General features: G+C 53.9%; 1 protein-coding gene across 3 annotated transcripts in view; it reads left to right on the top strand.

The window, feature by feature from the left end:
* The window catches only part of SMAD6 (SMAD family member 6), a 73,796-nt gene that overhangs the window by 42,060 nt on the left and 6,786 nt on the right, over window positions 1-24,950 (top strand). Inside the window, exon 4 of one of the 3 annotated variants that reach the window (XM_047735973.1) lies at window positions 15,484-16,192. The exons of the other annotated variants lie outside the window; for them this stretch is intronic. Coding sequence (XP_047591929.1) covers window positions 15,484-15,779 — 296 coding nt within the window. The 3' untranslated portion in view covers window positions 15,780-16,192. Of the gene's footprint in view, window positions 1-15,483; window positions 16,193-24,950 lie in introns of those variants that run through there. 3 annotated transcript variants of the gene reach the window in all.

The raw sequence follows: 24,950 nt of genomic DNA on the forward strand, positions 1-24,950 counted from the left end.
TAATCAAAATATTTGGGGAAAAGACCTTAAGATTACTTATGGCTATTAGTGGGATCCATATATTTTGGCACCAAGCATGGCTTAATTGAAAAAATATGTGTGCTTGGTGATTTCTTTCTTTCCTTTTTTTTTTTCCTCCTTCTTTTTTTTTATAAGGAGTAATCCCAGAGAGAAGGGTGGTTAGGGGAAAAAAACCAGGGAGGAATTGAATATCAAAAGGGTTTGTGTGGCGGAGCTGTTTACAGAATTGTGGAAAATATAATGCTAAATGGAAAGTAAGCCCTGCCTATATAGTCCGGGATTATTAATAGAACTGAATTACCACGCACATAATGAACCTTTTAAGAGACCTGGGACAGCTTTCCCCGTTGCAAAACTAGTTTCCTTCGAATAGCACCATTCACACTGCTAAGGGCATTGGGTTACAACAATAAATAAAATGAACAGTGCCCTGAGAAATTCAAGGAATGCACAAACGTTTCAGTGATTAAGTATGAGAAAACACTACTTAAACATTTAATTGAATCGCGTACTTTCATCTTTAAAATGTGAGTGTTTGAACTGCCACCTGAACCTTTCTCTTCACTTCATTAGTTTGCCAGCCTCCTGGGGGGAGGGGTCATGCTCCCACCCCTCCCCAGGCTTTTCCCCTTCCCTGCAGCATCCCAGCTCTCTTTGGCCCGAGATCATCAGGAAAAGGAGACTGGACCGGGAGTTGCTGTAAAGAGAGCTGTAGAGATGAGGTGGGCTTTTCCAAATGCCCCGGCTTGGTGTTGGCTTGGGGAGCCTGCATCAGTCACTGCCCTGTCCTGAGACTCAGTTTCTCCTCTGTCGAAAGAGAGGCTCAGATTAGATAGGGGCTCTGGATCTTTGTCCCAGGACACGTGCCTGGTGCCCAGGTTCCCCAGGTGCTAATGCGATGCCTTCCTGGTTAAAAATGATTGGGGTAGGAGCTCCTGAAGGCCCTCTGGGGTCAGGTGAGGCGACAGGAGGTCACGGACACAGCGAGCACGGTGCACTTCCTGGGGCAGGGCTGTGTGTTTACTGCTTGCTACAAGTTGCCTCATTGAATCCCCCTGGATTAGGGACTTTATGACTCTAATCCTGGGAGGTGGGTCTGCACTGATACCTGCTGAAGGAGGCCTGGCCCCACGCCGGGTGCCGGGCATTGAGTCTGTGTGTGCGCACAGTGGTTCCAAGTTTCCGGGACAGTGGATCCGGCGAGGGCCTGCTGACACTTTGGGCTCAGCGTCAGAGAGCCGGGGAAGATCACGGGTCTGCAGCACACGTGCCACACTTGGCCAGGTGCTGTGCTTCGAGGTTAATGTGTACAGATGAGAAGCACACGTAGGCAAGCCCTTGAACGTTCACTGCAGGCGGGGTTGTGGGTTGCTCCCCGGAGGTTAACCGGTGGCCCTCCCCGGGTGCCTGGCCCGCCCCGGGCTTGCTCTGAGCTGCTGCGGAGGACGCAAAGAGGCTCTGCTCAACCCTGCCCTTGAGGGGCTCCTTTTAGTCTGTTTTTAACAAGGCAGAGGAGCCGTGTGACCTTGGCTAAGTCATCTGTCGGGAAGACTCATAACCTTTTTCTAGATGTCTGGGTACCGCCCCCGGTACCAAACATCTCTTTTTTGGTGAGAAACTTCATGAACTATTTCATGCCTCACCTCCCAGCTACAATGGGGGCTCCTCGGGACAAGGACAAGTGTACCATGTGGCTAGTCTACTCAGAGAATGGGCACTTATGGGCACCTCTCAGGAGCCTGGCCTGTGCCTGGCACGGGGGTGCAAAGCCAAGCAGACCCAGCAGCCCCTGATCTGTGGCACTTCCTGTCTGTCCAGGAGCTTGGGCTGGGGAATAGCTCCTGCAGGCTGCGATACGTGTGGTTCCCGGCCAGTGTCTTCTTAGCTTGGCTGTTCCCAGAAGCAGACCCTGAGACAACAATTCAAGTGCACAGTTCATTGTGGGGGGTGAGGTGTGATGGCTGGACTCCGGAGGCAGCAGTAGGAGAGATGGGGAGGGGCAGTGTGGGGAGCACTAGGAAGCCAGGTGCCTCTGTGAGCACTTGGAGCTGAACCCGGCTGCAAACTTGGGAAACGGTATCCAGCTCTCCTCAGGGTTATCCCGCCTGAGGGGCGAGGGAGCTGGGGCATTCATCCTCCAGGCCTGGGGTGTCCATTTCTAGCCCTTGGTGGTCGTCGGGCAAAGCAAGGTGGCCAGGGCGTGGGCTTCAGATAGAAGCAGGTGTGGGGGGCGCCTGGGTGGTTCAGTGGGTTAAAGCCTCTGCCTTTTGCTCCGGTCATGATCCCAGAGTTCTGGGATTAAGCCCCGAATTGGGCCCTCTGCTGGACAGAGGGCCTGCTTCCTCCTCTCTCCCTGCCTGCCTCTCTGCCTACTTGTGATCTTTATCTGTCAAATAAATAAAAATAAAATCTTTAAAAAAAAAAAAAAGCCTCTGCCTTCAGCTTAGGTCATGATCCCAGGGTCCTGGGATCGAGTCCCGCATCGGGCTCTCTGCTCCTCGGGGAGCTTGCTTCCTCCTCTCTCTCTCTGCCTGCCTCTCTGCCTACTTGTGACCTCTCTCTGTCTGATAAATAAATAAAATCTTTTAAAAAAAGAGAAGAAGAAGCAGGTGTTGGCATGAGGAAGCCAGGCCATGCACCAGCTCCTTGAGGGTGGAGGGGCGGTGGGCAGAGCACCAACAGAAGCCCAGCTCCTTCACCCAGCGTTTCCTGAGCACTGGCCATGTGGTGGCAGGTGGGATGGGTTCTGTCGCTGCCTCTAGGACACCGCGGGGTTCATAGAAACTAAGACTGAAAGCCAGGTCTCCCGCATGCCAGGGCCGCACTGCCTTCCTGACAGGACCGTTGTGTGTCCAGGTCAGAGCGGATTGCGAAGCCGGCCTGGGGGCGGGGAGGAGGGGGAGCCCCCCCCCCCCCCCCCCGCCGCGGGGGTGGAGAGGAACCGGCAGGCTCTCTGGCTGGTGCAGGTTGTTACATCAAGATACGTAGCTTGCTGGGGCCTTACACACTGAGCTGGAGCTCTTGGTTTGTGTAGTCTGCATCTTCAGTGCCTGAACCAGGCTGGCCATGGAGCACCATAGCCGTGCTGGAGGGGCTTTGGCTGTCGGCCAGCCCAAAGCTTTGTTTTGTTGAGAAGAGGAAACGGTCCCAGAGACACCAGTGACTTCCCCGAGTCACACAGTGACTTATTGACAACTAGAAGTTCAGCCAGGCCCGGGATGGCCAGCTTGCTTTTCTTCTTACTCCTTCCGTAGGAAGCTGCTATGTAAAATATGTTTTATTGTAGTTGATTATAAACAATAAAAACCTCTTGCATTTAATGGTGCCTTTTTCTTCTTCTTTTTTTTGGGGGGGGATGCTCCCTTTTTTTAAAAAGCAGTTTACAACCCAGCTTTTCATTGGTTCCTTAGGAAAACTTGAGGGGAAACTGGCATCGCCCATTTTCAGGCTGGGGTAATTGAGGCCCAGGAAGCTTGCCTGGGTCGTGCGAAGCCATGGGCCAGTGCTCAGAAGACTGGGGTTCAAGGCTTCTGCTGGCCCTGGCTTCTTGTGTCTCTGCTGGGCATCACATCACCTCTGTGCTCTGAGTTCTTTGCTTCAGCTAGATGGTCTCATACCACTCCCCTCTCCCCGCCACAGCTCTGGCCTCTTCTCTCCAAAGGTTCACAGTTAATGGAAGCAGATACCTAATTGAAGATTACGCCCAGCAGTGTGTCGTAAGGGTCAACAACGGATTGCTGTGGGATCCCAGCAGGGCTTGCCTAGGCGAGCGTGGGAAGGCTTCATGAAGGAGGTGACATTTCACTCTGGGCAGGGGGCACATAAGGGACACTCCAGGGAGAAGGTGTCAGGGGATAACAGTAGCATTTGCCAGACATGTAGCACAATGCACCATACTTTATGCATGTTGTCTTACAGAATTCTTAAAACAGACAAGCCCAGAAAGGTGGTTTAATTATTACCATTTTGGGGCGCCTGGGTGGCTCAGTGGGTTAAATAAAGCCTCTGCCTCTAGCTCAGGTTGTGGTTCCAGGGTCCTGGGATCGAGCCCCGCATCGGGCTCTCTGCTCAGCAGGGAGCCTGCTTCCCCCTCTCTTTCTGCCTGCCTCTCTGCCTACTTGTGATCTCTGTCAAATAAATAAATAAAATCTTAAAAAAAAAAAATTATTACCATTTTGCAGATAGGGTCATTGGGCCCCTGAGAGGGGAGATAGCTTGTTCAGGATCTCAGGTTTGGGTTTTAAAGCCCCTTGGCTCCCTTCCACCTCTCCCCAGCCTCTCGTGCCACTGCCACAAAGGCCCTGAGGCCTGATTAGACCTTCTGGGCACTTTGAGGGTCTGAGATCTACAAGAGGTGGTGAGGCTGTGAGGGATGTTGGAATAGGGCATGTCCGGGGCAGAAGAGGGTGGAAGGGCACTGGGACAGTGCCCCCATTGGTACCAGCCACCTTGTCCCCTCATCCTAGCTGTGGGATCTGGACGGAGTTGGGCCTTCTGTGAGTTGGGGCATCTCTAAGGAGCCCCAGAACCCTTAGCACCTCCCCTTGGGCACCGTCTTTCCACCTGCCTACTCCTCCTGCCTTGGCTCCCTGAGGAGCCTCAGACATACTCCAGGGGCAAGCAGGAATGGCCAGCGTGGCCTCAGCACGCCTACTCCTCTCCTCAGTCCCTGGGCAGCCTTTTCTAAGGGTCCTGATTCATGGGCCTGAGATACCTTGAGCTGATGGCGCCTGACGTCATCCCACAGACAGGCTACTTGAGGCTCTAAGAGGGGAAGTGACTTGCTCAAAGTCCCACTGTACTGGGGACTGCACCGGAACTACTGGGGATCCCTGGCCAGGAGCGACTGGGGTGGACCTCTAGCCCGTCACCATGGTGGGATGGTTAATGGGGTCCAGTACTTGCGCCTTGTACAGCTCAGGCACCCCCGTTCCAAAGGTCCTCACAGACTCGAGGTGGAAACTTCCAAAATGTTTCTCTCCTCTTCCTGCAAGGGCTTCCTTCCTCTTTTGGAGATTTGTGGGGACAGGGTTTTGCTGAGGGAAAGAGCCCTAGCTGGGTGATGCTGGACTTCTATGTCCTCACACTGCTTCCTGGCCCTGCCCACCTTCATCATTATCAGGGGTCCCAAAAGACAGCAAGTGGGGGTGCTTGGGAGCTTGTGCTCTGGGGTCACATGTCAGCCTTGCTACTTACTCATGGCTGGTCACAGGCTCATCTGTCCTATAAAAGTCAGGATAATGGTAGTGTGACCTCGCGGGAATGAGTTAATAACACATAGAATATAGTAAATGCTCCATAAACGGGCAGTCACCCCTCATTTCTCTCCATCTGCCTCTCGTATTGTGTTGACTCTGTCACCGAGCGGGCGGGCCTCCTGCTTGTGCCTCCTGAAATCAAAGGCAGAGGATGAGCTCAAACTCCTACTTGCAAAAAGGTCGGTTTGCCCGGCTGCAGGGGACACTCCCTGGGGAGTAGGTGGCCTCTCGCTGCCCTGCAGGAGGGCCCGGCCGCCCTTCTCAATAGATGGGGGTTCACACTTCAGTCTCCCCGACCACCTTCAGCTTGCCCACAGACACACACAGTGCACCCCGATTCCTCACAGGAAGTACGACGGGTGGGACTTGGCAGGAACTCGGTAAATGCAAGTGCCTGTTTTATTTTCTATCCCTCGGTGGTGGTGGTCCTGGGCGGGTGCCTTCTTTGCCAGGCATTTGTAGGACGGTGCAGGCTAGGTGCCTCCTGGCTGTTGAGCACGGCATTGGGCATTTTATACAGAGTGTCTCCCTTAATCCTTACCATCGTGTGTTGGGGGGAGGGGTGTGGTTCATTCTAATCCCCATTTTACAGGTGAGTCCACTGAGGTTCAGAGAAAAGACCCATGTCATTGCACATGTTAAAGGTCAGTTTGAGACAATAGTGCAGAGGGCAAGATGGGCCCTTATAGCTCCCTGCAGAGGCAACAGTGAGGAGCCGGGGGTCAGGGGAGCTTCTTTGGTTTGGGGGTGCAGTGTGTCTCACCTTACCGAGGAGGTAAGACTTGGGGCTAGGGAAGGACTGTTTTGTTCTCATCCCTCATCCCTCCTCTGCCACTCCCGTGCTGTGTGACCTTAGGCAAGCCGCTTTCCCTGTCTGGGCTTCTAAGGATTATATACTCATTCCATCCATCTTCTTGGATTTTCTGGAAGCTCCGGCAGCAGATCAGTTGTGTGCAAAAAGGAACTGTCTCTATTGGTTCCAGTACTGTCCTTACTCTTCAAAAGCTCCTTAAGGGTGTGGGGGTCATGGCCCAGCCCTGAGGGTCACTTTCCTGTGGAGCAGTCACCACCAGGCTGCAGATCCGACAGAAATTCCTGTTTGCTCACCGGAAGGTGCCCTGTAGGCCCTCGTGGACTCCCTGGTGCTCTCAGCATGTGTGCAGGGCCGCGCCCGCCCTGAAGCCCACAAACCATGGTCACTCTTCTGTTGCGAGGCCTCAGTTTCCTCTTTGGTCGCAGGAGAGGAGACACCTTGGATCTGTGGGGTTTTGAACTTTGGGGGCGCTATTACACAGCATGAAGTGTGCAGGAGCTGTATTTGTCAAAGCACCTTTGAACCTGGGCTTCTCTGCGAGATTCTGTGCCAGGGAAGCAGCGGCGGGCAGCGTTCCACCGCTAAATAGGAAAACACATTTGAGGCACCAAGTCGATGATCCCTTCCCGACCCAGTCTCTTTTGATGATGAGCGTATTATTCTGCTAAGCTCATGCTTGGTTGAACCTCCAGGGAACCCCTGAGCAGGAGGCTGGGGCACTGGGTAGAGGATGGAGGGCAGGATCCCAGATTGCTTTCCAGTCTGTGAAATGGCCACAGCAGCTGTCTGCTCCCCTGCACAAAGGGCCATCTGGGCTTTGCGGGTGCTCACCACCGATCTCCCAGCACCCGCCTGGGCGAGCAGCCACCCCTCTCCCCCATTTTAGGGACGAGGGGCTGAGGCCCAGGGAAGGAGGAGCCCTGGCTCAGGTGAGGGGCCACGTGAGTGGCAGCACGAGGTGGGTAATCCCTCCTCCCTGGGTGCATGGGGCTTGGCCCCCACCTCTGTATGGGGCTTCAAGCCAGGGGAACCCACAGTGGGGTTAAACAGAAAGGCCTCCTGGAGGAAGGAAAAGATTCCCAGAGTTCTGTGCTTCAAGCCATTTTAGTAAAAAAAACCTAATTAGAGGTGACAATGGTGACTTTGTCTGTGTGCTCACTTTTTCCTCCCTCTTCCCCACACCTCCCCCTTCTCCTCTGTCCCTCATTTGTTACATCCATGGGAAAACTAGGTAACGTTATAATTACTGAAAATATTGTGGGTCTGTGGAAGCTAGGGGGAGGGGCATGCCTGGGAGTGCAGGAGGCCCTTTAAAAAAAAAAAAATTTTTTTTTTTTTTTTTAGGTTTTATTTTATTTTTTTCCTTTTGTTTGGAAACGGAGCCCTTTGCAGTCATGCTGTCACAGTTAAAATAAGGTTTAAATTACAGGCCAGCCCGTGGCTTTTCCCCTTTCTTTCAGAATTTTTGCCAACTTGCAATTTACTTAATGAAATCCTGCTATTCCGTTTAACGGGGATATTTTTTGCAGATGTTGATTTAACTTAGCTTTGCAAAATATGTGAACTGTACCGTTTCTTTTCCTATTTTTAACGGTTTCAGGATTCTAGTTCAGCAACTCCATGGGCTTTGCCATGCCAACAGCGGTGTTTACTCCCATCCCTTGAAAATATTTGTTTTCCATTGCTCTGTCCGCCCTCCCCTCCGTCCCACGTATCCACAGAGGGGAGGGGTCCCATACCACGGCAGAATCTTCCAGCGGGGGACTCCATCAGGTTTAGGAATGGGTGGAATGGGACTGATGGAGCTGGAAGGAACATCAAAGTTTCTTCTAGTCCGAACCCCTTGTTTTCAAGAAATGGACTCTCAGAGTGGGGAAGTGACTTGCCTCAAGTCACACAGCAAATTAGGAGCAGAGTGGCTTGAGGCATAAGCTGGCTTCCCTGGACAGAGGTGAGAGTCGGGGACTGGGGGTTCTCGCCTCGTGGCTGTTTCTGCTCCCTAGGAAGAAACTTATCTCCTCCCAGGGAGCTTTGGGCTTGCCCCTTCTGAGTTGGGAGGGAAGTTCTGCTTCGGGTCTATCTGAGGCAGCTGTGCATAGTGGAAAAGTCCCCCACCAAGAGTCCTCAGACTCTTGGGGTTTGGGGCAGAGCTTCTGCTGCCAACTAGCTTCTGTGACCTGGGAACATTGCTTAAATCTCTCCAAGCCTCAGTTTCCCCATCTGAACTGTGAGGGTGGTAGTCCTAGTCTCCCAGACTGTCGTGGATGAGCTCACGGAGGTGGGAGGACAGGAGAGGGTCTGGCGTATAGCACAACAGGTGTCCAGGGAATGCTTTTCTATAATCCTCACCCACTTCCAACTCTGATTCCCAGAGCAGGGCGTGGGGGGAGAGGTATCTTTGGGCATCCAGCAGCTCTGTCAGAGATGGCAGGAAATGCCCCTTCCCGTTCCACTGGAGACCTCCTCCAGCCACCCTTTCCTTGAGGAGGAGTCACCCAGAATGACAGGGACTCACGTGGAGGCAGGAGACAGTGGACAAATTCTTTAGCACAGTGGGGCAGAGGCCCACAGCCTGAAGCCAGGGTGTCACCCCAATGGCTCCTGACGGGGTGCCTCCCACCACCCCCATAGGATGGGTCTGTCCCTTATCCCCCAGGCTGAAGGGGGGGTTGCTGAGGCATCTGGACTCTGACCCCTCTCGGGGCCTTGCACAGGGTCTCTTGGAGGTCTCCTGCTTCTGGAGGGAGCCGAAGGCCGCTCTGGGGGTGGGGCTGGCAGGAGAGCAGGGGCGGTAGTTCGTAGCTGGGGGTGCGGGCTGGGCCTGCCCCAAGCATGCATTCCGCACACACGCCCTGGATGCCGGAATGTCCGCGGAGCTGAAGGAAGTGCTGGCAAGACAACAGAGCCTCGGGGAAGGCAGTGGGCCGGGCGCTGGGGACTGAGCCCTCTGGAAACGTGGAGATGGCCTGGCTGGGACCAGGACGGGAGGGACGGCCGCCGGGGCCACGGTGACCTCAGGGAGCCATTGCCAGTTTCTGGTCAGTCTGACAGGGCCAGGGGACCCTCCCTGAAGCAAACTGCGCATTATGTGAACTCCATTTATATAAAGTTGTTGTTGTCTTTGTGTCTGCGGGTGGAGGTGGTGGGAAGGAAAGTGTGACTGGAACTTCTGTTGACTGAAGAATTCATCATACTGACCCTTGTATGTTTATGACTCTTGGGTCTCTCAAACTCCTTTTGGCTGTTAAATGTAAAATCATGTGTCATTGCATAAGTCATAGAGTTATGTTTTCTTTATATAAATTTCAAAATATACTGATACAGCAGAAGTCTTCCTCGCCCTGCTCCTTTTCCTCCTGGGAGTTAACTACTCTAAAGAACAAACCATGGTAGATTTAAAACAAAAAACAAACAAACAAAAATGAATAACCATATGGCAAGTCCAGACACTAGTGACAGTAAATGGGATAGACGCTTTCAGCTATATGCTGGATTTCCAGAAGAAACACAACTAAACAAAATTATGTAAGCAGGTCAAAATGACAGGAAATGGAAAGGGAAAGAGAAACACTAAAAGAAAGCAGGTACAACAGTATTAATATGAGACAGTAGAATTCCAGGCAAAGAGCATTACAAGGAACGAAGAGGCAAAATTTTACATGGATGAAGGGTTGGCAGACTTCGGTGAAGGGCCAAATAAGAAACATTTTCAGCTTTGCGGGCTCTGCAGTCTCTGTTCCACTTTCCACTCGGCCATTGTGGCATCCACAGACAATGCATCAAACAGTGAACGTATCCGTGTTCCCGTAAAACTTTATTTATAAAAACAAGTGGTGGGCCACATTTGGCTTTTGTTGACCCCTGACTTATATCAAAGCTAAAATAACCAAGAACCTTTATACACCTAACAGCGTAACTTTGAAATTTCTAAATCAACAATAGACGAATAAAAAAGAGTCTGAGAAGCCCTCAGAAGGTTAGGGCTTGATGACACGTTGCTTTCAGAAGTTGACAGATCCAGTAGCCAGAGACACAGAGAATCATGAACAATACTGTAAGCTTGTTGATAAATACATATTTATAGATGCTTGTCTCGTTGTACTATACCAGGTCTTTGCTCACGCCTTGGGTTTTTTTAAACTAGTAGTCTGTCTTCTCTCGAAATGTGCTTGACTAACAAAGATCAGGAGAAAAAGCTCCATATCTTCTGCACTGAGTGCTTTGTATGGTCCTAGATTTCCCACTTGGAAAATCCACCTGTCTTCTCATATCAGTCATAGCCAGTAGTAACCAGTGTTCCTGCCCTTAATGAGCAAGTGGTCTTTTGGGGTGTGCACCCATGAAACAGTGGGTAGCTGTCAGGGCCATGACCCTCCTTGCCCACCACCTTTCCGTGGCTCCCTGTGTCCACACCACAACACGAGTGGTCAACCCTAGTCCGATGGTGAAGGTCTTGCATGGTCTGGCCTTCGCCAACCTCTTAAGCTCTTTTTTCTCCGTGTTGCCCTTCCGTGTTGCGTGGTCCGGCCACGGGAGGCTGTTTTTGCCTTGTCTTCTCCTGGCTGAGTGCCTTGACCCAGGCCATTCCTCATCCCCCAGAGCATTGCTTTCTTTCCCCATCTCTTCCAGCCCCTCCCGCTCAGCTGTCCTTCTCCCCTAGATGGATTTGGGGGTCTGGCCTTCTTGGCCTCACACCCCTCATTTATAAATGAGTGTAATGATGCTCTTTTGTAGCTGTGTCCTCTCTTCCTTAGGACTTGGAGCTCTAAGTCTGGTCTCCTGACACCCCAGGAGAACAGGGTTGTGCACAGTGTTGGTTCTAGAAGGTGCCTGTGGGAGGAAGGCAGTGTCTGTGGAGAGCCTTGCTGCCTGCTGCACACCACTGGGAGTGAAGAGGTCCGGCTGAATGTTTACGAATCCAGGCGCCACCTTGGATTGGCCAAGAGGCCCCAGTTCTCTCCTTCTCTGTAAAATGGGGCACTAAATAGCATTAGCTCCCAGGGTTATGGTGGGAACTAGCTGTGCCTGGTACATGGTCAGCTTGCCAGACACGTCAGCTATTAGTATGGAAGTCTCCAACCAACGGTTCCTTGTCGTGGGTGTTCTGGATCCCATTTCGCAGACGGGGAACCCGAGGCCCAGAGAGGCTAAAGCCATCTGTCCCAGACACAAAGCTAGCTGGGATTTGAACAGAGGTCCTTGATTCCAAGGCTCACGTGGAGGTGCACGCTGGCCCGAGGCTCTGTCCTCACACACACCCAGACACACTGAGTCAGGGCCATCCACTGTGGCTCCAGAGTGTCGCCTTTCCTGCCGGTCTCCCGTCCCTGGCGCTGGGACCGCCACCTCTGTCTGATGCTAGGAAGTCCCTTTGGTTCGGTCTCCTTCCTGCCCCTGTCATTCCTCCATCGAGGAAGCCAGGTCTCTCGACCACCATGCCAGGCTGTTGAACCCTCCACTCTTGGGATCATGACATATCAGCCAGAAAAGGGGCCTCTTAAATCTTGTTAAAAAGCGTAGGTTCCCGGGCTCCACCCAGGAGCCATGAATCAGAAACTCCAGGGGCGGGGCCTGGGAATCGGGGACACCAGGGCCCAAAGTAGGAGGAACACAGGCTCTTTTAACCCTTTTAGTTTTCCAGGTGGGAAGCTGGGGCTCAAAATGGGGTCCGCATCATGGCGAGGTCCAGTGAGCCTGGGGAACTGGAAAGCCCTCTGTGGACCCTTACATGGGCAGTGGCTGCTGCCCTTTCCCAGTCCTGTCCCCATGCCTCCTTCCCCACCCCCCAGCCTCGACTCTCGAGAAGCCCTGTACAATGGAAGTGGTTGCGAATGGGTGTGCAGAGACCTTTCTGGAAACGCAGGCTCTCTGCTCGCAGACTTCCTGTGTCTTACAATGTTATCTTCAGAATAGGAAACTTTGCCCCATTTTTGCAACGCACATCCTTTGCCTGAGAGTCTGTGGTGGTGCCGGCCAGCCGGGGCGGGTCACTTCTCAGGCGGGGGCGGGGGGTTTCTCTGACAGCCGTGCGAGGAAGGACTCTCTCCCTGTTACCCACAAGAACAAACAAACGGACCCTTTTGCAAAAATAATTCGTGTTGGCTGGCCTCCTCAGGATTATTTGTTCCTGGAGCCCCGTGGTATCGAGGACTGAACCTTTCCTCAGAGACGGGGCGCCCTCGCTGTGGGGCCCGGCCCTGCTGCCTGACCTCTGGCAAGTGATTTCTGCTCTCTGAGCCTCAGTTTCCCCTTCTGGAAAGGGAGGGCGTTGGGCCGAATGGTCTGTAGCCCTGAAGCTTAGCAAGTCCCTATGAATCCTTTAATTTCCCCCTCACTTCCTCCAAGTTTATCTCTGAAATAAGTACGAGGTTGCTCTTAGACAGTATGTCCCCTCCTCCCCCTGCCCCAGCACTCTGTAGTTTTTCAGAGTTTCCACCAATCCAGGAGTGGCGTGCCCCCGCTCCCCCACTCCCAGACTGTCGTGGGACCCGTTCAGCTGGCAGGTGGCTTCCCCAGGGGACCGAGCCCATCCTGAGTTGGGAGCAGGGCTGTCGGGGGTGGGGCCTGTCCCGGGCTTGCCCTCAGCTCCAGGCCCAGGCCCCAGGCTCACCGCCTATAGGCCCGCCGCAAAGAATGTTTATGCTGTTTCTTTTACTCCTCTCAGACTGGAAGTCTTAGGGAGGGCTATTTTGGTTTGAGGGAAGAAATATGTGTGTAGAGCCCGCTGAATAACTTGGAACTGACCAGAAGGAATGATGTTTACAAAAACAAAGAGTCTCTCTGATTTCCTTTGACATCTCCGTCATCTTGTCCTCGCTTCGGCCTCCGGCGCTTCCCTCGCCACGAAGGACCGGTCTTCCAGGGAGCCTGTGCTGTTGCCCCCTTGCACACAGTAGGCGCTTAGTGAGCCCGAGGGAGGAGCCAGCCTCCTCAGCAAGGGCTCTTCTCACATCTCCGTGGTACTTCTGTTGGCTGGACCCCAAACCCACAATGAGTGGTTCCTGAAAACATCCGACCCACTCTTTCCCCTCAGGGAATTTGCTTCCAGGGTTTCGGGGTGGAGCTCCACATGTTCGGGCAGGGGGGGGGGCTGCCCCCCCCCAGGGCAGGGCCGCTCTGGTGGCTGGGTGGGAGCCGTCGGGAGGGGGCGCTTTGAGAAGGTAGAGAGGCTCAGACTGGCAGGAATGACCTGCTAGGTTGTGGTTCTTGGTGGGTCTCTGTAAGTAGGTGGGTCCATCTGCTGGTTTTACGGGAAAGGCCAAGAAGAGGGCAAGGGTTGAACCAAGTCATGCTCAGATTCCAAACGTCTGGACGAAGATCCTTCATCTGTCGGTCAGTGACAGAATGTCTGTCCGGTTTCTGGCCGTACGCAATTACAAGCCCCTGCCTCAGTGTTTTTGCTGGCCTGAACTGATAGCAAGTTTTGAAGCCCAAGAGGGAGGTGCAGAGGAGTTGGGCAGCAGAGAAAAAGCGCCCAGCAGGATGCCTGGCTTCCCTGTCCCACAAGCTGAGTCCTCCCCAAGGGACATAGCAGAGAGAGGCCCCTGCTAGCCTCAGGAGCCCGTCTTCGGCTGGTTGCATCACCCAGCGTCTGCTCTCAGGGTCTTGGTGATTCAGAAGACGACTGAACCTCTCTCAAGGCCAGTAGCTGTAGGTTCTGTGTGGGCGGTGGTCTCGGGGGAGCTCAATGGAGCCCTTCCAGAATTTGGAGACAGAAGGTAGAGGCAGAAGAAAAATTTTCTGGCCCGGACACTGTGCCTGACTCCTGGCCCAAGGTCAGTGCCACTCGCAGGGGCTTTGCATTCCTCAGGGGTCCTTAGGCTGGCGGGCTGCAGGGTAGCGCCAGGACAGAGGCACCCCAGGGAGACTGGCGGCTCTGGGTCTCCCTGGCACGGCTCAAATCCCCACGTGCCCGGAGACACAGGCGGTTGCTCCTGACTCGGTGGCCTTGGGGACCTGCCCGGCCGGAACCTGCCATTCCCCCATCAGTGCCGCCTCCCCGACTTGGCAGGGCCGACTGCTGGAGCTGGAGCGGCCCTCGGTATTTCCAGCTTGGCCCTCTGCCCACTTCTCTGGGGCCTTGCAGTCTGTCCCTTGCGGGCCAGGACCAACACACCCTGTCAGCTTGACTGCTTCCCTGCCTCACCCGGGCCTCTTCTGCCACCCTGCACTCCCGGGCCTCTCACCTTGCCTGCCCCCCAGAAGACAGTATTGATGCCCCAGAGTTGGAAATGCAGCTGCCTCTCAGGAAGAAGCATGGAACTTGGCTTGTCTGTAAATCACCAAGGCCATGACTGACCTTGCTTCCCCACCTGCCGTGGGCACCCGAGGGGTTTTGACACCAGCTGGGGCCCCTCCCCACCTGCCTTCACGTGCACTTGCTCCAGTTGGCTGGATCCCCGGGCCCAACGCCCTAGGAGACACTGCTGCTTTAAGATGGGCGTGGAGATAACTGGGGGGCGAGCTGGTGGGCTCGAGCCAAGGGCCACCACTCCTCCCCCAGGCAGCCGCTCACTGACAGGCCCTGGGGGTGTTCGGGGCTCGGCTATCCAAGTGGCTTCCCTTCCAGATACCTAGAAAGGCAACAGCGACAACTCGGGGACTCCTCACCAGTGCAGGCAGATGGGATGGTGGGCGACGGACTGGAAAGACTGCTGTCTAAGAAACCAAGTTTGGTGATTTTCAACCAGGGCAGACTGGGAAGCTCATGGATAATGTTTCCTGTTGGCGGTCATTTGGAGATGTGCTTGAGTGGACAGATAAGAACGATCTGTAATTGGTATGTCAGTTGTTTATACAGTCCTCATAGGATAAACAGTTCTCCTGAACCTTATTTATATTTTGCATTTGTTTACCAAAACTTCTTCTTTTTTAACTTCAACCCAAGCTGCTTTCGGAATTATTACAAACTCTGGATATGCAAGTCCTAATTAATGGTGCTTTCTTGCACGTGCACAATAATTTATCTCGGGAGCATGCATGCTTTGTCCGAGAGCCTCAGTGCTTAGAGTAAGGGAAGCTCAAAGTGTCCTTTCCTCCTCAGTGTCAACATTATGTGAAGACTCCGGGGACAAATCATGTGTCTTTATCAGATCAAAAGCAGACATGTTACAGAGTAGATGAAGCATGAGATCTTTCCTAGACCATGCCCACTGGTATTGTCCCCGGAGCTTGTCTGACCTCTGGACACTCCGGGTGAAGCTGGCATACGGTGGGGTGTGTATGGGGCCAGTGGAAGAAGGAGAAAAGGAGGGAGATGACAGACCAAGGGATACCTGATGGTACTTTCCAGTGACAACAGATGTTCTTTCTTGTTTTGTGATCTGATGTGTTCCCTCTACTGTTTTTGTTCTTCCCTGGTCTCGTGGCTCACTGTCGACATTCTGCCAGCCAGCACTGGCGTGAGCCTTTCCACATTACTTCTGATCAGCAATGAAAGATCCTGCTTGGTCCAAGGATGCAGCCCTGATCCTAGGAGACCCGAGCGCTCATTTCATAGCCGGATCTCACTACCATGGTGGGGAGCTGCAAGTTCACACACACCGAGGTTGGTCACTTTGTTCTGTGGATGCCTGGATTTCTTGGGGGTGTTTACCCATGCAAAGACCTCCCAGAGACTTGACCCAGATAAAGACGGCCCCATATTCCCATCCTCTTCCTCACCGTCTTTGCAGACACCTGAATGACTTGAATAAACCTGAGCTTAACTGTAGGGTCCCCTGCCTGGTGTCACCCACCTGCCTGTCATTCTTCTCCAATGAGGTTAGAGCAAGAGAATAGAGGGAATGAATGAGAAGCAGCACCTTCCCCAACCCAGCCTCTGATGGCCTCTTGGCTTCACATCTTGGGGTCCTCCTTTCTGGCCAGTGAGAATTATCAGGGGATAATTCGGTGCGCACACCGACAGCAGCCTTATGTGTCAGGGAGGGGAGAGCATCCCCCCATGGCATAGACGATAATTTATCTCAGTTTATGCCAGAAACTGAGGCATGTCACAGTTTTATGGTGATGGGTGATGGTGGCACCCAGCTTGGGATGGAGCCAGAGAAGGAGACTTCTGGGCGTTTGGGTTTGGTGCTGTTATTTTTCACTCTGGTTTTAAGTGTCTTTTCTGGCAGCAATGGCCACAAGATAGGGCTGGGATGTGCGAGGCCTGATGCCGCTCAGTGGGCCTGGCCTACGAGCCCCAGCTGACCGAGGAGGAAGTGGTTAGGCGGCCAGGAATGCAACCTGCGCCTCCCAGATTAATTAATAATTGAGAGCTGGCCCCCAGCCAGGTGGAGCTGCGAGAGAGATACAGTGAACAAAGAGTGGTTAACTCCAGTGCGGGAAGGAGAAGTTCAACTTTGCCTGTGGCTAAGAGGGAAATTCACAATGGCCGTGATTTATGGGCTGAATTATTTGGGATCCTCCTTAGTGGGCCCGATGTGGGCATGTGCTCTAGGAATGTAGATGCTGGCGGCTTGCACGGCCCTTCGTGCCCACTGGAAGGGAGGAGGAAAGGGTGGGGGGCTGTGGGGCTGGCGCCAGCCTTGGTGGAGGAGGCGTGAGGCACACCCGTGGGAGACAGCAGGGAGAGGGACTTGGCCCTGGGCACCTGGCCCAGCTGGGTCTAGGCTGGAAGTTGAGTGCCCGCTGGGACACACTCTTCTTAGAGGAGGCATGGAGGGAGCGGTGGGTGTGGAGGTTTGGCTGCCTGGAATTGCAGTGCACACTTTTGCCCGTGTGACCTTGGGCAGGGGGCTTAACCTCCCTGAGCCTCCATTTCCTTCCTTGTAAGATTATGCCTGGATTGTTCTCAGGGTTAAATGAAATGCTCAGGAGCAACTGGATTCCCAGGGAACGACCGGAGATGAGGCCTCAGTGACAGTCCGGCGATGGCAGAGCATGCTACGTAGCTGTAGTCAGGGTTGTCACTTTGCAGAACTCTGCTTCTGTTTGCCGGGCCCACGCTCAAAGGTACAGACGTGATTATTCACCCTCCTTCTCTAGGAGTCCCTTTGCTCCTGCTCAGGTCTCAGCAAAGATACTCCTTTCTCCCATTAGCCCTCGGGTCCCTATGACTGCAAGCAGCCCTCCACAGGGGGAGGCAGTCCAAGAAGGCACTGGGCATTGCCATGAGTTGGGTTCAGCCCAGATGTCTCCCTGGGCTTCTTGTCAAGGATTATGAACTTGGTCATGGCACACAAGCCCTATGCCCCTCTGAGCTGAAAAGTGAGCCATGGCAGACCAGTTAGAAGCACAGTTGACAGGACCATTGCTCTCGTGACTTGAGCCCTGCCGTGTGAGGCCATGGGTGCTCAGACACAGGCCGAAGGATTACTTTGAGAAACACATAACTGTTCCGGAGGTGATGGCTCACCTTCCTGAGGAGCCTGGCAGGAGGCAGTGATGGTAGAAGGAGCCTCAGAAGATGCAGACAAGCCCTGATCCTGCTTTCTTGTTAACCCGTGAGGACCAGGGAGCAGTCAGCCCACCCACCCCTCTGAGTTTTAGATTTCATAACCTAAAATAGGGTCACTTATGAATGATGGGCTTGGAGGATCTGAAAGCCCTCCACATTTCAAAACACCATCCCGTCACCACTGATGGGGGAGAGCCACCTTTCTTGGCCTGGGCTGTCGGGGCTGTGGGAACCAAGCTTGGCCTCCTGAGGCTGTGGAAACCAATATTGGACTTGAGGTTGGAGCGTGGGGCCAGGGGTGTGGGACTGTGTCCACCTGCTAGCCTGATGTGATGGACAGACTGACTGGCTCCTTCCCTCCCCTGCACCTCCTGCCCTAGATCTGACAAGCCAGCCCTTGACAGGCAGCTCGGAGCCTGGGGTGAGACGGCTTCAAGCTGCACACAGTAGCACGGCCACAGACGGGAGACCTGGTCACAAGCGTGAGACGCTGCCAAGCCTGCGGGTCCTTTTGCAACATTTCTGCAGGGAACATTTAAATCTCCTGTTACTGCGTTCTTTATGGCAAATGTTACTATTTAATTGTGGATTAATGATCTCTCCAGTCAATATTAGTTTTTTGCTTATTACAAAGCCCTCCTGTTTGTTCTAGAAATACACACGAGTGATCCAGGCAACCCTCGCTTGAAGAAAACCCAGCAGGTTGGACTCTGCGTTCACTGAAGAGGTGTGGTTTATGCACCTTTGTGTCTCAAAAGGATATCTTAGAAAAGAGGATTTAACGCGGGGATCATTATTTGAATCGAATGCCCCTACCTCCGGTACTTTATGTTGGGGGTGCTTATGGCGACCTGCGCCTGTAGTGTAAAGTCAAGGCAGGTGTGTTTGACTGGCAGAGGTCACAGGACACTATCTTGTTGGTAAATAACAACAGGCTGGTGTTAGATGAGGCGTATTTTTTTTTAAAGGTTTTATTTGTTTATTTGACAGGGATCACAAGTAGGCAGAGAGGCAGGCAGAGAGAGAGGAGGAAGCAGCCTCCCTGCTGAGCAGAGAGCCGATGCAGGGCTCGATCCCAGGACCTTGGGATCATGACCTGAGCCGAAGGCAGAGGCTTAACCCACTGAGCCACCCAGGCGCCCCAAGATGAAGCGTATTTTTGAGAGCTATGCAGAGAAGACAACCAGCCTCCCACCCTGTTCTTTGGCTCTTCCATTCAGAGCCATCCCCTCTGTTCCCATCACCCTCATGGACTTAGCAAGCCAGCGAAGTGAAATCCACCCCCCATTGCCAGACAGATGACTGTAGGCTGTAGGCGATTTGCGCGGGGAGCACCGAAACGAGCCTTGCGCACAGTGAGCTGGTCTGGGATTCCATTGGCCGGGCTGCTTCCTGAGGATCCTCAAGTAGAAATGAAGCCTCACCCTCCTTGCCTCGGTGTCCGGGCCTCTGAGCATCCGTGTTGTCACCTGTCAGCTGGGAACAGGTGTGGCTGCTCACCTTTTTCAGACCCAGGGAAGACCCAGGGATTTCCCAGTGGCTACCCCAGCTCCCAGCTGTAAAAGCCATTTGGCACCCCACTGTCGAGAGCACCCTGTCGGGCTCATGGCGCCAGGGCCCAGGGGAGGAGAGGCAGAGCCGAGGGCAGCCTCATCCAGGGCCAGTCCTCTCTTGGGTGAGTGGGTTGGACACGCGGGCCCTCCTGATAGCAGCATCAGACAGGATGTGGTCACACCCAGGGTTGGAGGAAGGCTTTTCGAAGGATCCTGAGTGAGCAGGAGTCTGACAAATGTTGGGGATTAGGGGAGGAAACTGTCGTGAGATCCTTCGCTAACTCCCCTGGAGTGAGGTAATCTGCAAGGGGAAACCAGTGCTCCGTAAGACTCCCTTCTTGGTGTGCATCGCGTGCCTCACTCCAGACCCATGCTCAGGTGGGGCCTCGGCTCCATCCAGTGCACACACCCACCCCCCACCCCACCCCCGCCTTCACCATTGAAATTCTAAATCCTTTTTTGAAGAAGGCTCCTCCTCCAATGCGGAGCCCAACGTGGGGCTTGAACTCCCAGACCCTGAGATCAAGACCTGAGCTGAAATTGAATTGGACGCTTAAGCTACTGAACCACCCAGGCGGCCCCAGAATAATTTTTGAACAAGGAACCCTACGTTTTCATTTTCGTATTGACCCCCAAAAGTACGTAGCCGGTCCTGGCTCTCAGAGATGGAGGGACCTGCCCACAGACGAGTTTTGCAAATTGGCAGTCTCAGGAGCCTGCCAGATCAGGGGAGAGTAGGAGGAACAAAGTACACACAGAGGAGGAGGGTGTTCAAGGCACAGGGAGTTAAGGGACCCCAATGGCAGGAGGTGACAGAGCCAGGGATTTGAGGGGTCCAGGCTGTGGGTGGCCTCACCTCGTTATCCCTCGGGCCGTTTCTGTACCAGCTTTAGGTTCCTGCCCCTGAGAGCTGAGACAGGCTGATGGAGGGAGATTTTGAGGTACTTTGCTTTTATGGCTTTATGTTGGGTCCAAGCAGAAGTCCAGGGCAGGAGGTTTTCCAGTAGAATTGTATTTGGGAAAGGAAAGAAAAGCAGAGGGGTCCCACATTCTCCCAGACCCCGGAGCTCCCCACCATCTGCCATAGACTGCATCCCTGCACCTCCAGGCTGTCCCTGAACCCCCCAAAGGGTCGATTTTGTTCTCTGTAGTCTCGGATCCAACAGGGAAGTCAGGTTGGGTTGAATCAGCCAATGTTGGCACCTAAAGCTTGAAGATGGAAACCCAGCTCACGGGGTGCCTGGGTGGCTCAGTTGAAGTGTTTGCCTTCTGCTCAGGTCATAGTCCCGGCGTCCTGGGATCGAGCCCTGCATCCTGTGCGCACACACTCTCTCTCACAAATAAATAAAATATTAAAAAAAGAAGAAGAAAAACAAAATAGAACACCCGGCTCCGGGGACCCAGAACCCTGAAGACCTGGGAGGGGCCCGGTTTGTGTGTGAATTCGGGAGTTGGGCCATCAGCAGGGCCCACCTGCAGGCAGGGAGGACTGGGGGGCCTCTTCCCTTCTCATAACTGCCGCCTCTTTCCTGGGGACCCAGGTGGTGCGCAGCTTCATGATCTTGCACAAATAGTGTTATTTCAGAATCTTTCCAGGCCCAGTATGAAAAGCAAGGCTTTCCCACCCCAGTAGGTCTCTGCATAAGAAAACAAACAAACAGATTCAGAGTCGACTTTGTGATAAGACAAAAGAGAACTTGGAATGGGAGCAAAGTTCAGAGGCTTTTGTTGCAGAAACTGGTTCCTTCTTGAAAATGTGGGCTGATTTTCTAAGCTGCTTACCGCTGTCTCTCCTCTCGGCACACCTGTCTCCGTCCTTCCCTCGCAGGGCCCAGGGAACCAGAATTCTCCCCGACTCTGGACTGGGTCCCAGACCCGCCTCCTTGGGGGTCTTCTTCTGCCTCTGGCTTAGGTGACTGGGTTTCCTTTAGGAGGGCCAGGCTGGTCCAGGCAGGTGCACGGTGTTTCTGGTGTCGTCTGGTCCTCCAGGCTGATGGCAGCCTCTGGGGTGGCCATGGGAGGCTGTAGCCTCCCGCAGAGTGTTGTAAGAAGGGAGCTTGGACCACAGGGCACGGAGACACAGGGAGAGAAGCCACTGCTCCCTCGGTACAGGGAGCCTGGAACAATCTCACCGGGGCGGCAGAGCGAGATGAATGCAGATGGCAGCAGGGCCCCAGTGTTGCCCCCCTGGTGGGTCTCCCTGAAGCAGTAGGTCCTGGGGAAAGTGGGGTGGGGTTGCAGGGGGACACGGAGCAGGCCTGTGTGTTAGGGCCCAGCTGGGAACTTGTTTTCTGTCAAGGGTGCACCAGGAGTTTGCTTTTCAGGACTTGTTTGAATACAGCACAGGAAAAAGGAGTGGAAATCTTCCCCACCGCGGCCCAGGCTGCCACTTTGTTCCACCAGAGATGCGAGGTGGAGCAGGCCAGGGACAGGGAGCGGAGGCTGGAAGAAAGGCCTTCCTGCAGGGCCCCGCAGGCCTTTCCCTAGAGAAGGCCGGTTCTGGCCTGTGTCCGCCACAGACTATCCTTGCACACCGCCCTCAACCCCATCCAGGGCGGAGCTCTGGGGACCACCCTGAAGAGCAGAGGGAGCCGATGAGGCAGCATGAAGGGCCCAGCAGAGGGTGTGAGGCCACCACTCAGGACTCCCACCCCGCATTGCCCTGTGGCCCCGCCAACCTGGGCTCTGTCCTCGGAGAAGGGGATGATTCCATCTCTTGGATAGAAATGGCAGCTTCTAGAGAGAGCATGATGAAGAGCCTGTGTGCCTGCCCCCCCACCCCGGGACTCCGCTGGGGTTAGTATCCCTTCCCCAAAACCATGGTTCTGCACTATAGCATCTAGAAAACGCTCATTGGGTTTTGGAGGGGTGGGGGGGGGTGTGAAAACTGAAACGCTAAGAAAGTATGTATGTTTGTGGGACTCCGTAGGGGGCCATTGGTAGCCGTTGTGCCGTATGCTCTTCGAAAACTGCACTGCCCTCCTGGTAATGGTAAGGTGGGCAGCACATGGTGGGGTGGTGGCCCCCCACAGTGCCACATCCAAGGATTCCCCCTTTTTTAAAAAAGGTTTTATTTATTAGAGAGGGAGAGCGTACGTGCACGTGACTAGTGGGGGAGTGGCAGGCAGAGGGAGAGGGACCTGCAGACTCCCCACTGAGCAGGGAGCCATGACCTGAGTTGAAGTCCAACGCTTCACTGACTGAACCATCCAGGCACCCCCAAAGGCCCCTTTTTATGTCGAGTCTTTATAGAACCTTCCCCTGCCAGCTCGGAGTGGACGTGGCTGGGTGGTCCCTGATAGTGGCATTACCCTGCTCTTCTCCAGGTTGCAACCACTGGGGTAGTGCAGAGTCCCCTGTCTCAAAGCCCAGATAGTCGAGCTCAAATCCCAGTGTTGCAGCTTCCTAGCTGGGGGCTGTGGACACGTTACCTGAACTTCGGGCCTCGGTTTCTTTATCTTAAAATGGGAGTGACTGAGAGGGCTGGTGGAAGTGTAAAAGTGACTTGCCAGATGTTGAGATAGTGCATTTAAAGTGCTTCGTATTCTGCCTGGCATTTGGTAACGGTTCATTAAATGGTGGCTGATATATTAGTATTATTAGTATTATTGGATGGTTTATTTTATTACTGCTACTATTTCCCCTTGATTCTCAACTCCGTTGGCATGTCTTATCTCTGTAGATATTATTACCTAATGCGAAAACCTTTATGAACCAAAGAGCCGACTCAGTCTGTTAAATAATGTATACAAATAATACAGAAAGATAAGATTGACAGTGGTTAATAATATTAGTAAGAATAGGAACAGCTGTTACTTACGGAGTGCCTATTTCGAACCAGGCATTAATTTGGTGCCCTTGAAATGAATCCCAGCAGCCTGACTGAAGTAAGCGATGATTGCATCCCCATTTCACAGATTAGGAAACTGAGGTCCAGGGAGGTGAAGTTGTGTACCCAAGATGTCACAGCTGGTGAGTGGCAGAACTGAGATTCACATGCAGGAAGCACTCACTGCTCCTGAAACCACATTCTTAAATCCAGCCCTGCGCAGGAGGCCCCCAGTGGGTCCTGGCTGAGTGGTGAATTTCCAGTGTGCCTTGGCAAGTCACTTTACGTCTTCGGGCCTTAGTTTTTTCCTCTGTAAAGTTGTCCTTTTGGGCCACACGGCCTGTGTGTTTCCTGGCCTCCCTCCTCTCCTGCTGTCATTCCCCCTTGGCACTCCCATCTCATCCCTGTCTTGGGGTGGGCGGGGGGGAATCCCCAAGCAGAGCAGCAGGCTGGCCTACTGGCTGCGGGGGGAGGGGGGGTGGCCAGCGCGGTCCTCGGCCCCTGAGGTGGACCCTGGGCAGGCAGCAGCGGTGGCCAGACCGCCCGTGATGTAATGACCGATTAGGAACTTCCTCTTGGAAGCCTGGCTTCCTCTAGGAGCCAAAGGTGCTGGAGCTGAGGTGGGGGGGTGGGGAGGGGCGAGTGGGAGCGAATAAGAGGAAACTCCTGTCAGCTGGGCCCTGCTTTTGGAAAGAGTTCAGCGGAGAGGCTCGTTCTGAGCTGTTGACCATTAACATGACACGGCCCGGTGCACATTCCTTCTCTGCTTTTACTACCAGAGCCCAGTGGATAAAGGACTGGTCTCCCCTCCCTTAACAAAGGAAAAAAAAAGAAGAAGAAAAAAAAGAGCCTCTAATGAATGCTACATCTCTGAACTTGCTGCAAAACCCAAAGCCATTTCTGCAGCTTAAAATGACAAAGGAAGGTTAAGTGGAAACTCCTTTTTCCCCCTTACGTTTGATTACAAAAACTACTTATCTAATGGGAAAACAGGGCTTTTAAAGGGGTGTTAGGTTAACCAGATCCAGGGCCACATAATTACTCCCAGGCCTGGGAGCCGCAGATGAAAAAGCTGCTGGCTGGACGGGAACTTGAAGCCACAGGCATGACATGGGACAGAAGAAAGGAGCTTTCCCTGAGGGCAGGAGGCCCCAGTGCGGCCTGTGAAAAGGGGACTGGAAAAGCCAGCCCTCTGGGGGCTCCTCTCCAGGCTCTGCTGCCAGCTTACTGGGTGACCTTGGGCAAGTTACTTCACCTCTCTGGGCCTCTTGAGTCTCCCTTCCCAGCCCTCGGTGGGGTCGGGGTCTATCTGCCCTGGCTCTCTCTGCTCATGTGAAGTGTGGCTCTGTCAGCTCTTTCCATCCAACCTCGGGGAGAGGCAGGGAGGCTGCTGTGGCCCCAGGTGGCAGGGAGGCAGCAGCAAAGGCTTTGAACACCGAGGCATACGGGCTAACCCGCCAAGCCCCTGGAGACCAGGAGGACTCAGGGGCCCAGCCTGCCAATGCTCTGAGCCTTCCCATCTCACTCTCTTAGAGCCTAAGGGACCAGAGACTTGAACCTGGGTACATCTCTGGTTCCCTTCACAGGATGGCTGGGTCCGAGGCAGTTTGGCCAAACTGAAAGGGGGTGATCACGAGGAAAACAAGCTGCATTGCGTATGCTCAGACTTTTGGAGCGTGCAGCCCACGGGGGAGCCCACAGGAACGTTCCTGCCCCTTGTTTTGACAGAAAACTGCTGATTCGAAGAAGCTAAAGGCTTTTCTTGGGATTTCGGCTCTTCCCGCCTCCCCCAGGCTGCAGTCAGCCCCCTCGGTGCCCCCCCCCCCAGTAACATGTTGGGAGGCGGAGAGGAAGGAACGCCAGCCATCAGAGGGGCTGGCTTGGGGACAGGGGAGAGTGCCTGTTGTGGGCCACTCTCCTCCTGCCCACCACAGGTGTCCACCACCCTCTGGTGGCAGGAATGTGGGCACCACGGGGAGTCTGGGTCACCGGTGCCTTGTCTGGAAACACAGGGGTTGTCCCCTGGGCCACCGCAGAGCCCTGCTGAGGCCATTCCAGGGCAGCCATAGGG

The sequence above is a fragment of the Lutra lutra genome, chromosome 7 (assembly GCF_902655055.1).
Source record: "Lutra lutra chromosome 7, mLutLut1.2, whole genome shotgun sequence".
In the NCBI taxonomy this organism is placed as follows: Eukaryota; Metazoa; Chordata; class Mammalia; order Carnivora; family Mustelidae; genus Lutra; species Lutra lutra.